Source organism: Scardinius erythrophthalmus (assembly GCF_964197995.2).
Source record: "Scardinius erythrophthalmus genome assembly, chromosome: 1".
NCBI lineage: Eukaryota > Metazoa > Chordata > Actinopteri > Cypriniformes > Leuciscidae > Scardinius > Scardinius erythrophthalmus.
Genome location: NC_138221.1, coordinates 34,495,784 through 34,509,586, shown reverse-complemented (window position 1 = coordinate 34,509,586; position 13,803 = coordinate 34,495,784). Strand labels below are relative to the sequence as shown.

Here is a 13,803-nt window from a genome sequence, read left to right as displayed (position 1 = left end):
TATCCTCGGAATACGAGCTACGGACAGGGCCTACGCCAAAGAACTTTATATCATAATACTTGCTGCTGGGCTGTTAATAAATACAAACTTGTTACGTTATTTTGCCTCCCGAGTCTTTCTGGTAGAAATAAATGAATAAATAGAGTTGATTGTTTTTGGATTATATTGGCCATTACGATGAAGTTTCACAGTATGAATGCTCTCTTTAGTTTTTACCATAAGTGAGATTTGATGGATTCGACACATTCACAGTGAGTCTTCCTTTTCAAGTGCTTAAATACTTGCACTTGCACAGATGTCCATGTGGACATGAAATTTGAGCGGATATTTTGCCTGATATTATGACTTCATGCAGACTGTCCATGAGCCGAAGCGGAATGCGGAAATTATACTTTGGGCATAACTCAAATTAAATAAAGAAAACATCTAAATGGTAGTTGGACAAGCCCACTGTTTCTAATTTAATATTTTAACACAGCCTGCTGAGGAGGCGTGCCTTGTAAGAAAAATGGAAACAGATTGCAACTTGGCAGGCGCAAACAACAACAACAACCGCAGCAGCATCTGTAGCCTGGGGCCTCATCTGTCCAACTCAATGCTGTTGCTTTTTATTCATCCTTCCGCTGTCTCCCATTTCTTCTCTTCTGCCACCTCACCTTTCAGCCCTTCATGTCACAGAACTCTTCCTGACTGACGTCTCTCCTCAGGACGGCTGACACCAAACAGGAGCTAGATTCTCTTCCCGAGGCAGTCAAGGGGAGCTCGGCTCATCCTGCTGCGGCATATCTCCAATTACATTACAGACGGAGTTTAGAGAAAGAATACTGAGCGAACAGGTGTTTACACAAACGTTTCACTACAGAATGCAGCCATTAGCAACCAATGGAAGAAAAAGATGAAACTTGAAAATGGTAAAGTTTGATGTTTATTTACTCTTTTTTTTCCACAAATAAAAAGAAAGTACTCATGCTGAATCATCACAGGAAAGAAAATAAAGGCTCAGTCCAAGTCCATATACCAGTACCAACCTCGCTCTCCTTCAGAACATTAGATGAATAATAGCACTCTATGAAGTTTGGAATGCTGTAAAAAAGTCTAAGCTTTAGTCATGTCCTCCTCCACATTAATGTTTTGTATAAGTGTGAGATTTGTGTGGGCATATCAGTGTGTGTACATTTGTGTATGAGCAAATGTGTTTGTAAGGTCTACATGACCTAGTCCTCAGCTGTTTTAATGACCTGGAACAATGTGACGTTGTAGAGGACTTGATGTCCGTTGTTCCAAGTGTAGAGCACTCTTTCTCGGGGGTTGTAGTCCATCATGGAGATGTGGGAGTATTGGTTATGGAAGGGGATGTCTGTGTACTCATAGGTTGAGGTGTTGGTGTAATATGCGAAGTAGATCTTAGCACCAGCCAGATGGGAGTTGGTGACGTAGAGCGTGCCACAGATCATGAACGACTCGCCGGCACTCCGTTTGGGGAAGCCTGTGTCCCACGTCTGAAGCACTTCCAGGCTTTGAGGCTCCAGACGGCTAATGACGATGTTTCCAGCGTTGGGAATGGTGGTGTAGACGGCCCACAGCCCGTTCTCGTCAGCCATGAGGTCGATGTCGGATGATCCGCCCCAGGAGTAGGGGAAGGTGTTGTTATAGCCTGCGCCGCTAAGGCTGCGCTGCACCAGGACGCTTCGAGATCGGAAGTGGTACTTGATGAGGATGTTACTCTGGTATTTGTTGTAGTAGAGGGAGCCGTTGTAGACCACGTGGCCTGTACCGGCCCAAGGGTGGGGCAGGAGATGCTGCACGAAATTCTGGCCCTTCATGAAGTCATTCATTGTGCGGTACTCCAGCACACGACGCCCCTTAAAGTAACCGTCCATCGACCACACCTGAGACAGAATAAAATATACAAATGTAAAATGCATGATGGTTAAAATTTATATACATTTATATACATTTTCCTGACTCCAAAACTACTGTAAAATAAATGTTTTGACACATGGTATAGTATAAGACTTGAAACCTTTACAACCACATAAATAACAATAACACAAACATTAACTTTGGCAGCCCTAAAATACTAAAACAGAAATTAAAAACCGAAATAAAATTAAAATAAAATAAAATGAAGAAGTTTTTGGTTAACAAACATGTATTCATTACTTCCATGAGCTCATTGTTTCTGCCTTAAATGAATACATTGTTTAAATTAATACATTATTAGCTAACTGTGTGATTTGTATATGTACATTTCTGAAATACATAACTGGGACACAGTCACCTTTGATAACAGATCACTCAAATTGTAATGTAGACATGGATTTTCTGCTTTGAAACAATATGTATTGTGAAAAGTGCTATACAAATAAATGTGAATTGAATTGAAAAGTTGAAAACTAATTAAATGTTATTATATAATATATACAGTATGTTATACTAATATAATATAATAATGCAACTACATAAAACTACGAAAAACCTTTTACACAAACCCTTAATTTTAAGGAATTTCCAGGTCAAACCGTGTTCCATGACGAAGTGAACTTCTTTGTACAAAAGCACTGATGTTCTTGTTTCCATTAAAGCACAAGATGCTCTTTGGATTATTTGCAAATTATGCTGGAGGATAATCAGGTTTTACACAAACCTGTGGCATTCATGCAGCTGGTGACATTAAAGCTAAATGGGGATGTATGAGATATTTAGACATATTAATAATCACAAATAATGACTTCAAATTGGAAAAGAATGCAAAATATAAGCATTTTCACGAGTGGTCCCAGACTTATGGTATGTATAAGAATGAACCAGGTTAGAAATGAAAGCTGGGGTTTGTGTGCCGAGAATGGAGTAGAGAAAGCATATACCTGGATGAAAGTACAGTACATCAAAAGAGACGCCATCTCCTGACTTACTTTTGAGAGAGTGAAAGCAGAGCCTTTCTTCCTGTGTAACCAGCAGTGTCTGTCACTGTGCACAGCCAGTGTGCGTGTGTGTTGTCAAATCTATTGATCTGCTCTCTGTGTGGGAGTGGAGATGCTGTATGTGCTCTGCACTTGGCTGCAGCAGTTGTTCCCTGCCCTTTTCCACTCCACATTCACAGGAAATCAATCCTGTTAGCAGTTCCCCATCTCTCTTCTCCTTACTCGCCATCACTGTATGAGGCTGAAGTATCTATCAGGCACACAATAGCCATGCTGTGCCCCCATCTTCACCAAGCCATGCTCTGTGCACTCTTTATTAACACATCGTAATGAAACTTCAGACAGTCAGCTTATTTAGGAGGGTTATTATGTTCTTTCTCCTGCATAATGAAGTCCCTCTGAGGATTTAACGCTCCCCTGCTATCTTTTGCCTCCTCTCCTCCTTCCTCCCTCCCTCCTGCATTCTCCCTCCCTGCCTCTTCCCCCATTTCTAATTCCACAGAGAGATGCTGTGCATTTTTATTTTTAGGCTACTGTGGGGCTGTGTGGTGACTGGAGAGGAGGAGAGCAGGTGACTTATGGACAGGCAGGATAATTGAAACATTAAGTATAGCATTTCCTTTGTGGGCTCAATGGGTCCCTGTGGATCAGCGAGTGGAGCTGTGGTCATACTGTGGTTGGCACGTCTCCGCCCCCGTGTTCTCTTCTAAATAAAATGCCATATGTTGTGCTTTGGATGCTGGCGTCTGCATCTTTAAGCTTAACCAGCAACGCCATGTGTGACTTGGTGAATCTAAGGATTGGTGAATGCTCAGAGGATGCCTGCTTGATTGATATGACCATTAGTTCCATTGCTGTGATGTATTTGTCACTTTACATGATTGTTGATTGATATTGGCGAGTGATGCGATCATTAAAGTTAAAGACAAAGGACTGTATCATTGGAGATGAACTTTCAGCTTGCAGTATAAATTTAGATGCCCCCATGGAAGAGAATAATTGATGCTAATTGCCTGTTGTCCTCTCTACATCACATCTGTCGTTTTATAGTGGAAATTTAAAAAGACTGAAGACTTCATGGACAGAGAAACCAATAGCTAGAATGATAGAACGATAGATAGAAATAAATTAGGTAAGAACACTTAATTTCCCAGAATCTACTATTGAATGTTTTGAATTCTTGTCATCCATATTCAAATTCAAATTAAAAAAAAGAGCCAATTTGTTTAATTCTTCAACCCTATTCTCCACCAACATTGTCAGGGTCGTCACCAAAACTAACATAGCCAGTGGACAATATAGGTTTATATGACTTGGCCCCCTCACATCTGGACCCAATGAGTAGATCAACCTTAGAGCTCTTCAGCCCTGCTCTTGGGGACCCACTGTCCTGGGCCCAATTGTTCAAAAAAGTTTAATCTGGATCAGAATGATCTGGATTTGGAAATACCATGTTTTGCTATCCAGGATCAGGTAATCCTTCTTACTTTTGTGCCAGTTTTTAATATTTCAATGCTTTTGCGTTCTCTCTAAAAAGTTTTGCGTAGCATTCACCCGAGAAAATAACTTTTGACTGGTTCATATTTTATGATTATGCCAATGTAGTTTACAAACAGTGATTAAAAAAACATTTTAAATTAAATATAATATTTTTGTATGATATTTACAGCTGTTTGGGGATTATTTTATGGCACCAAACTGTAGGCTACTGAAAGACTTGGTAGCCTAATGTCTACAATAAAGTTTACAATGTTTACAATAAGGATCATTAGTTAACATCAGTTATTGTATTAACTAACATGAATTAACAATGAGCAAGACATTTGTTACAGTATTTATTCATCTTTGCTAATGTTAGTTAATAAAAATACAGCTGTTCATTGTTTGTTCACGTTAGTTCACAGTCCATTAACTAACGTTAACAAATACAACCTTTGATTTTAATAACGTATTAGTAAATGTTGAAATTAATATTAACTCAGATTAATAAATGTTGAAGAAGTATTGTTCATTCTTAGTTCATGTTAACTAAGGTAGTTCACTAATGTTAACTAATGAACCTTATTGTAAAGTGTTACCCTTTAACATTTAAACTAATCAAGAGCAAAATAAAAACATATATTTGTGTGTTTATTACATGATGCAAATGTATTTTTCAAGTTTTATAACATTTTTGTGGGATCAGTATAATCCAGATTTTTTGGATCAATGGTATCCCAATCTTACTAGAACGTTTTGGATTTTGTGATCTAATCTGATTTCAGAATATTTTTTTTCTTTTGAACAACCCATTTTCAAGATTTGATCCAATCAGATATCCGAAATCTGAAAAATTACGTTTGAAAAATTGGGCCCTGGAGATTTTAGCTCCAACCCTAATCAAACACACCTGAACAAGCTAATCAAACTCTTTAGGATCGCTTGAAAATCACATTAGTGTAAAATTCAGGTTGGATATTAACTTTGCTGGACAGTGGGTCTCCAGGAGGAGGGTTGAAGACCTCTGCCTTAAAGGCTTGTTCTCCAACCCTGTTCCTGCAGGCACACCAACAGTTTAAAATCTGTAGAGTTGGTGTGCCTCCAGGAACAGGGTTGGGAAACACTGCCTTAATGGACCTTGTTGGGCACGCTCATTACTAGGCCCAGGACAACTCTGGCTGCTAGAAATTCCTGGCAGTGATTGGCGTTTGCCTAAACAAGTTGTTAATATCCAACCCCCTGATGGAGTAATTAATATGGGGACTGTGGCTCTGACAGGAGATGTGAGGATTGAGGGAAGAATGGAGTGAGAGTATGAGAATAATAGAGAAGGAAAGAGAGGGAGGGAGAAAATGGTGGAAGAACAATCCATCAGTGACTCAGTTCTCACTGCTGAGGAGCAGCTTCACTGTACCAAAACACTGACTCAGTCATAGTGTGTGTGTGTGTGTGTGTGTGTGTGTGTGTGTGTGTGTGTGTGTGTGTGAGATTGTGTGTCTATGGGGAGAGGCGGCTCATAGCAGTGGCAGTGATGGAGTGATGGAGTGATAGAGTGTTGCGGTACGGTCATTCTTACCCTATTATCGGAGCTGGGGATCATTGTGTCAGTCATCCAGGAGCCGAACCTTGACCCTGAGGCGCGAACTGTGATGGGGTTACTAACACCAGTTAGCTTCCCGCAACCTGGCAATAGAACACAGGGGACACCATAAATGACGGAAACTCAGATGCACCAGTCAGCATTAAATTGCCAAAAGCGACTTTTATGGAGCAGAACGAATATCCGTTAGATCATCGTTTTAGATTTTCTTGTGAAGTCATCAGTTTCACCCTGAATAGAACATGAGCTTGTCTCATCATGCATCTGAAAGCTAATTACTCTTTCAGCCAAATGAACTTTGGACGTTTTGGTGCAAGGCTTGCTAGCTGGCTGTTTTTAACGTTCTAACGTTAAATTGCTTCTCTAATTGGACAGCAAGCACATTTTGACTTAATTGGGTCTAATGCGGTCTCCCCGACCATCAGACATGTCTAGTTTACTTTTGCTTTTTCAATTTAAAAGCAAATTACTGCAGCTGCTCTAAAATAACCCTGCAAATAATCATGCCAAACGAGTCCTGCACTGAGAATCCAATAAGTCAAAATTCATTCTATATTCTTCTTGTCGCAGGTCACATACTGCCAGTCCAGAGTCAATAGCTGCCTATTCCTGATTATTAAAATCAGCTCAAACCCACTTCTACTAGACATCTTACCAAGTTTCTGCATGCAGGAGTGCAGGCGAGTCTCCAGCAGTAGCACTCGCTGCCTGAGCTCCTCGTAGTCGTAGGCTCCCATCTCCTCTTGAATGGCCATGAGTACCAGGGACAGATTCCTCACCTCCTCCCTCAGCCGCAGGATCATTCTTGCATCCGCCTTGTATTGCTCCAGCACTGGCAGCAGGGGAAGCAGCTGAGTAACCTTGTCCTTTAACTCCTGAGGGAGAAGGAAGGAGTGCAATGGTGGTTAGGAGTGAAAACGAAAGATGAGAAACGGTTAATCTCCCTCTCACAGAGGTCTGGGAATTTGCAGTCGGCTCTCATTAACTATTCAGCATGTTCATCTCCAACCTTTCATCTCGCATGACCGGCCTCCAGCCCCTGGATCCGAATGCATCCTCACATGAGAACCGAGTATTGATTGTGTGCATCTGCAATCTCTGACAATCTACCACTTGTCTGACGCAGCGACACAGGCCCACTCATCAGAGAACCGTCAGCTCTCTACCTCAGTGGGACCAAGCGGCTACGAAAGAACTAAAACTTGTGGGCTGATCTCAGCTCAGTGAGGGCCATCAGTTACGGCACCCAGGCAAACTGGCCGGCCTGGCATAGGCTTATAGGCTGAGGTGTATCTATAAAGGGGGTCTGAACAGCAGGTGTATCAATAAAGCATGCTAACCACAGGAGGGGCTGTTTCCTTCTTGTTAAAGTTTATCGTAAATCTGGTGATGGAGCTGCTCTCAGCCCTGCAGCGCCACATCATAAATCTAATTTTCCTGTTCCGAGACACAAAAATTTAGTCTCGTTAATCTCCCACCCTGCCATAGGCGACTTTGAGCTCTCAACATTCATCAGCAGCCTCGCCGAAATAAAGCCGGGCTTTGAGACACCCACTCTTTGAAATAGTGCTTTTAACACTGGCACATATCGCAAATTTTTCACAGTTCCAGCAGAGAAGAAGGGAGGAAAAAAGGATTATGGCGCTTTGAACATGTATTGATAGATGAGGAATGATTTCTGGAAAATTTTGGAATAATTTTCTATGCAGCGTTTGGTGAGATGACTCAGACCACAGCAGAGCGGGGTGGATGGGTAAGTGGTGGTAGTGCATTCTGAATGATAGTGATACCCCTGGGAAAAGTGTCTGTGGCTTCCATCCCACTCTTTTTAGCAGACGGCTACATGTTACTCAGCTTAAAGCTCTTCCATTTAGTCCTCTGCAGGGACGTCGCTAGTGAGGTGAAAGGTGGTGACAATCTTGATACAATCTAATCTTGCTGCCCAGGGGCCCCCACAAAATCCAGCAGTTATACTATATAGACCCCTGTTGTATGAATAATTCTAATATTTATATTAGTTGTATGCCTGAGATTTAAATGAAAACCACAAAAACATGCAACTTGGTTAAATATTTTTTCCAAATATCTGCTTCTCTTACCTCCCTAAAAATGGTTTAGTCCGATCTAAAGTATTTACTAAGTATTCAGTCAGTGACAAGCATCAGATGGACCCAATAAAATTGTAAGTCCCACCCCAGATCGTGAACAGAACCAATCAGAGTTGAGGCGGCAGCTGCCTTAAGTTAACGATGAACTTGGTGGAAGAGCATCAATATTTTTTCAGGGGGCCCCGAATCCTCTAGCTACTGCCCTGGGGTGCGTTTCCCGAAAGCATCGTTGGCCAACTATGGTCGCAAGTTCCGTCATTACCAGTAGAGTTCAATGGACATTGCGATGAACTTGCGACCATAGTTGGCCAACGATGCTTTCGGGAAACGCACCCCTGGTCCTCTGTATATTGTAAACGAGTCCTTCGACTATTCTGAGATCATACAGAGATACAAGCACACTATCATATTTAAAAGATGCAAGAATAAAGCGGTCTGAATCTTAGCCTTTAGGAGAGCAGCTGCTAGGTAAAAAGAACAGAAAAACATAACCTTTTGAATGCACATACACACACTTATTACTGAAGCTCCATGTTCATTTGAGGTGAATTTGAATTCTCTCAGAGGACCTTTGGTATGTCTCAGTTAAACACAACAATCAAGTTGTATTGAAGATTAGTGCCAGTGTCTATGACATGTAGGGGCAGAGGCACCAGAATGAGTTTTACTGATGAGTGGCTGAAGGTAGGTGGGTTGTGATGTCAATATAAAAATACTGAGGCTGTCAATACTAATTAGTGTGCACTAATGTTGCTCAGTCTCCAGTCATGTTACCAAATGAATATTAATGCTAAACTTAGCCTTGGTTGATCCCAGCACACACAGGACATCCCCCTAATAATCCTAGGGTTTCCATTTGTTAATTTTTTGGGAACCAAATAAGAACATTCTGGGAACGTTCGTTGTAGGTTATTTTTGTGTAACCAAAAATAAACCTTCCCAGAATGGTGCAGGTTTTTTCTTTTCTTTTCTTTTCTTTTCTTTTCTTTGTAATAACCTAGACTGATATTATACAGTGATCATACTATAGTGATATTAAAACACATTTTAGGCTTGATATTAGGAAATGTGCATTGTGCAATAAAGAGGCACTCCAAATAAAGTTTAATTATATATATATATATATATGTGTGTGTATATGTATATAATATATATATATATATATATATATATATATATATATATATATATATATATATAATTAATCTTTATTTGGAGTATATATATATATCAGTAAGTCTCAAGTAATACAGTATGTCAGTAAATGTATTCTACATAAATCTAAGCTTACTCTCCAGAAATCACTGTAGTTTTTTCTTTTTTTGACTCAATCTGCATCATATTTTAATATCAATGACGTGGATCTGAACTAAACATGGAGGGGGTGTGAGTGTAGGCGTTGTGAGAAGAAACACACCTGAAAACTCTTGGGGTTGAGGCTGCGTGGATTTTCAGAGGCAGTCTTGAGTTTTCCGTCCACTGTTTTCATGAGGTTCTCTGTGTCTCTCACATACTGCAGATCTCTGTACGTCCTCAGATCTAGCACCTCCATGGATTGAGTGATATTCTGAACCTATTAAATACAGGAAAACAGTCAAAACAGTGTGATGCATCAGGGAATGTTTTTTGAGGGCACAACAGCGTGACGCCTTCAATTTGTTGTAGTTCAAATCAGCCTTCCTACATATTCAGACCTCCCGCCGAGCATCTTGCCCACATCAACAGACTGGGCGGCGGGAGCGTGACTGTTGATCAGCAGCACACACACCCAACTAGCTTCTATAAACTCCTACATACTCCCAGAGGCCACACACACACACACACACACACACACACACACACAACCTTCTCCTGGCTGCACTTAAGAGAATCCAACAGGATATGGATTGTATGCTGGTATTCTCCTCATGTCTTCACTGATGTGCATGAGGGGCCTTGTCTAATGAGCTGATCTGCATAGCTGTCAGACCCAATGGTCACACTTAGAGCTGAGGATTGTGGATGTTTGGACTTGAGCAAGGGTTAGGTGGGATCACATATTCACTGTGCATTCAATTATTGTTTGTCATGCATGTCGCCGAATTCTTAGGAGGGCTGAGCATACTCACGCTCTCTCACACACACACAAGAGGGTGGGTGGTGGTAGTTTAATTCTGAACACATCTCTTTCAGAGAGGGACTGACCCAGGTGTCCTCATTAGTCTGCGTTTTATTAAGCAGGAGCATTAGTGTCTCACAGCTGCTGGCATAGCCACACACACATTTTATTGTCTGAGTGGTTGAGTTATGTTGAAGTACGGCTAAAGATAAGGTGTTTAGACCCTGACAGTGGGGCAAGACAGGATTTAAGGTAGAGTTTGTGGCAAGATTTAAAGGGATAGTTCACCCAAAAATGAAAAATCTGTCATCATTTACTGCCTCTCATGTCGTTCCAAAGTTTTATGACTTCTTTTCTTCTGCAGAATGCAAAAGAAGATATTTTGAAGATATTTCTGTCCATACAGTTTTATGAATGTCAACGAAGAGATCATGATTACTTTGATGAACAGATCGATCCTTAAAACAAAACAAAATCAAAACATTCATCAACTTGCATGTACACAGACTAAATCAAATATCATGATGATTATGTACCAATGAGGCTTGATGTTAGATGACTTTGAGGTTTATATTTGATGTAGTTTAAGTTTTTGTACGTTTGTGTTAATCATTAGGTTAATCAATGTTGTGATATGATAGTGAATAAAGGCTTAAATGTTGATCTGTTCATCATGCAAAAGAGACAATATAGGGTACAACGAGGCTAAAGGCGCACCAGGGTAAAAGGCGCCTTTGACTTTTTTTCTTTTAAAACACTGGATGGCACAAAAAATCAGCTCAGCACTTTTCTTAACAACCGATTTTGATGATACACGTGGAAATTTGGCTGATCCTACACGGGATCACGAACAGCAACGCAAAGTTGATATGAGCTAATTTGATCTATTTTTTTTTATTTTTTTTATAATGTAGATTTATGTAGCAAATGAGAATCAATAAAATTGTTGACTATATTTTGAGACAAAGTTCTTAATTATTTTCAGTTTTGTTCAAGGTAATTAAAGCAACAATTTTTCAATAACAGAAGAATATGTTAAAGTATGGTATTTGGGGTAAAAGGCACATCTGCTGTTGGGGCGAAAGGCACAACAATTATTAAAATGATAATAAATAACTGGCTGACTTTTCCATTTGTTGACATGACATACACTGAACAAAATTATAAATGCAACATTTGTTTTTGCGCCCATTTTTTATGAGCTGAACTCAAAGATCTAAGACTTTTTCTATGTACACAAAAGGCCTATTTCACTCAAATATTGTTCACAAATCTGTCTAAATCTGTGTTAGTGAACACTTCTCCTTTGCTGAGATAATCCATCCACTTCACAGGTTTGGAATATCAAGATGCTGATTAGACAGTATGATTATTGCACAGGTGTGCCACTGTGCCTTAGGCTGGCCACATTAAAAGGCCACTCTAAAATGTGCAGTTTTACTGTATTGGGGGGGTGTCCGAGGGGGAACAAAAATGTTGGACCCAAATGACTCTCATAATATAGAAACATTCCCTGAAACATTTGTCAAAATTTCTTTTTTTCCAAGCACAGTCTTAAGAAAGAGTTTAGAATGACATGACGGTGAATAAATAATGACAGAATTTTAATTTTTAGGTGAACCATTCCTTTAAGGTAGAGTTATATTGAGGTAGATTGGCATGGGTGTGAGTCATGTGCCTCAGTGACTTTGTCTGGAGTCCCAAATTTGCCTTCTCAGGAATCCCTCTCCAAACAGTTTCATTTTCATCCTCTATTAATCTCTATCTGCCTCTCTCTTCATCTCTGCCTCCATCAGCTGTGCTCATTAACTAGTCAAACAGCTGCTTCCTATTGTAGTGTGATTCCAAAGCTCTCTCTGATTCAGTGAGTGTAATGTTGATGGGGACGTGTGGTTCTTCTTCTGTTCACAGATGAGGCTGGAAACCACTGAGGGGTTGATGAGGAAGGAGGAAATGAGGGCCGGTCCAACACTCTATTTATGAGTCCAACACTCTATTTATGCCGACACTTTGCATTTAACTGCCAGTCAATTGAACCGTGCATATCAATAGCCTCAATATCCAATTGTTTCTCTGTAGCAAAACATGCTCTCTCTCTCTCTCTCTCTCTCTCTCTCTCTCTCTCTCTCTCTCTCTCTCTCTCTCTCTCTCTCTCTCTCTCTCTCTCTCTCTCTCTCTCTCTCTCTCTCTCTCTCTCTCTCTCTCTCTCTCTCTCTCTCTCTCTCTCTCTCTCTCTCTCTCTCTCTCTCTCTCTCTCTTCCGGTGCGAGTGTTGGGCGTGTGAACGGAGTGGTGCTGAGTGCTGTGAGTGAATTTTTTTTCTATCAATTTCTCTAAGCTGCTTTTTTTCTTCTTTGTTTTGTTTGTTTTGGTCTTGTTTGTTTTCTTATTGTTGTACTACATCTAGGGCCGCGTGCTATCCGTTTGTAGGAAGCATGTCGGCCCAGCGGGTGCAGGGTTTGTGCTCACTCACGAGACGCCACGCAATAAAGGTGGCATCCGCGGTGAGCATAGAGGACTGTTGCTTGGCTGTTGGGGAGGTGGTTGGTCACTCAGGTGTTTTATCCGCTTCCAGGATGAATAATGCATTAGTGGGTTTTTTTGGATAGCGTAGAAAAAGCGAATGAGTTGGTAGAGCAGGGAATTGTAATTAGTGGAAAATTTGTTTCAATTCTTCCTCTTTCCTTGCCTGCCAAATGAGTAACTCTATCTAACGTGCCACCTTTTGTGAGTAACGAGATTCTAACGCAAGCGTTGTCACGTTATGGTAAGTTGGTGTCTCCATTTAAAAAGATACCGATTAGTAGTGAATCACCTTTATTGAAGTAAATAGTTTATTTTAGGCGATTCGTCTACATGATCATTCCAGATGAAGCTGATCTAGATCTAATGCTCAATTTTCGGATTGAGGATTTTAGTCATACTATTTTTGTCACTACTGGAAAGACTAAGTGTTTCGGATGTGGAAAAACGGGACACTTAATTCGAAATTGCCCGAACAGAAATATTGCAGGGGAGAAAGGAAACGAGAATAGAAATGTTGAGCAGGGTGATGAAGGTAACGGTGAAGTGGAGACTGGTGTGACTGTGCCAGGTCTAGGCTCGGTTGTGACAGAGAGGTTAGAAAACCCTCCCAGGGAGTTTGAGGCTGAGTTAACCCCATCTCGGCTACGGTTTCTAGTGAGTCAACGGTTTTGGTTTCTTTCTCCGATAACAAAAAAGAAAGTATAACCAATGAACAGAATCAAACATCTGTAAGCGAAACTTGTGAGGTAGGCTACAATTAACATCGGAGCAAGAGCAGCTCCTTTTTAAGATACCTCAAAAAAGAGAAATGATAAACAAGTTTCTAGTTGCAATAATAAGTAAAATTGATGACTCAAAAGATATGCAAGACACCGAGAGTGATAGTGATTCCTCAGAATGTAGCGTGAGTTTTTCGCAAAGTGAATCCGTAGATCGTAGTTATGAACTTGAGAACATAAAATTGTTTCTCAGATCAACGAAAAACAAGAGAGTGAGGGTACAAGATTACTTCCCTGATCTGAAACAGTTTGCTGATAAAGCAAAAAGTTTAATGGATGGAGATTGCTTT

The 13,803-nt window shown here is 40.5% G+C and overlaps 1 protein-coding gene across 2 annotated transcripts in view; it reads right to left on the bottom strand.

Moving 5' to 3' along the window:
* Positions 1-904: 904 nt before the first annotated feature.
* olfm2a (olfactomedin 2a) overlaps positions 905-13,803 on the bottom strand; it is an 89,275-nt gene continuing 76,376 nt past the window's right edge. Inside the window, exons 3-6 of one of the 2 annotated variants that reach the window (XM_081388823.1) lie at positions 9,529-9,684; positions 6,659-6,878; positions 5,980-6,086; positions 905-1,889 (exon numbers count right to left, since the gene is read on the bottom strand). In XM_081388823.1, coding sequence (XP_081244949.1) covers positions 1,215-1,889; positions 5,980-6,086; positions 6,659-6,878; positions 9,529-9,684 — 1,158 coding nt within the window. In that variant the 3' untranslated portion in view covers positions 905-1,214. The remainder of the gene's footprint in view (positions 1,890-5,979; positions 6,087-6,658; positions 6,879-9,528; positions 9,685-13,803) is intronic. The other variant, XM_081388822.1, reaches the window with a different exon arrangement.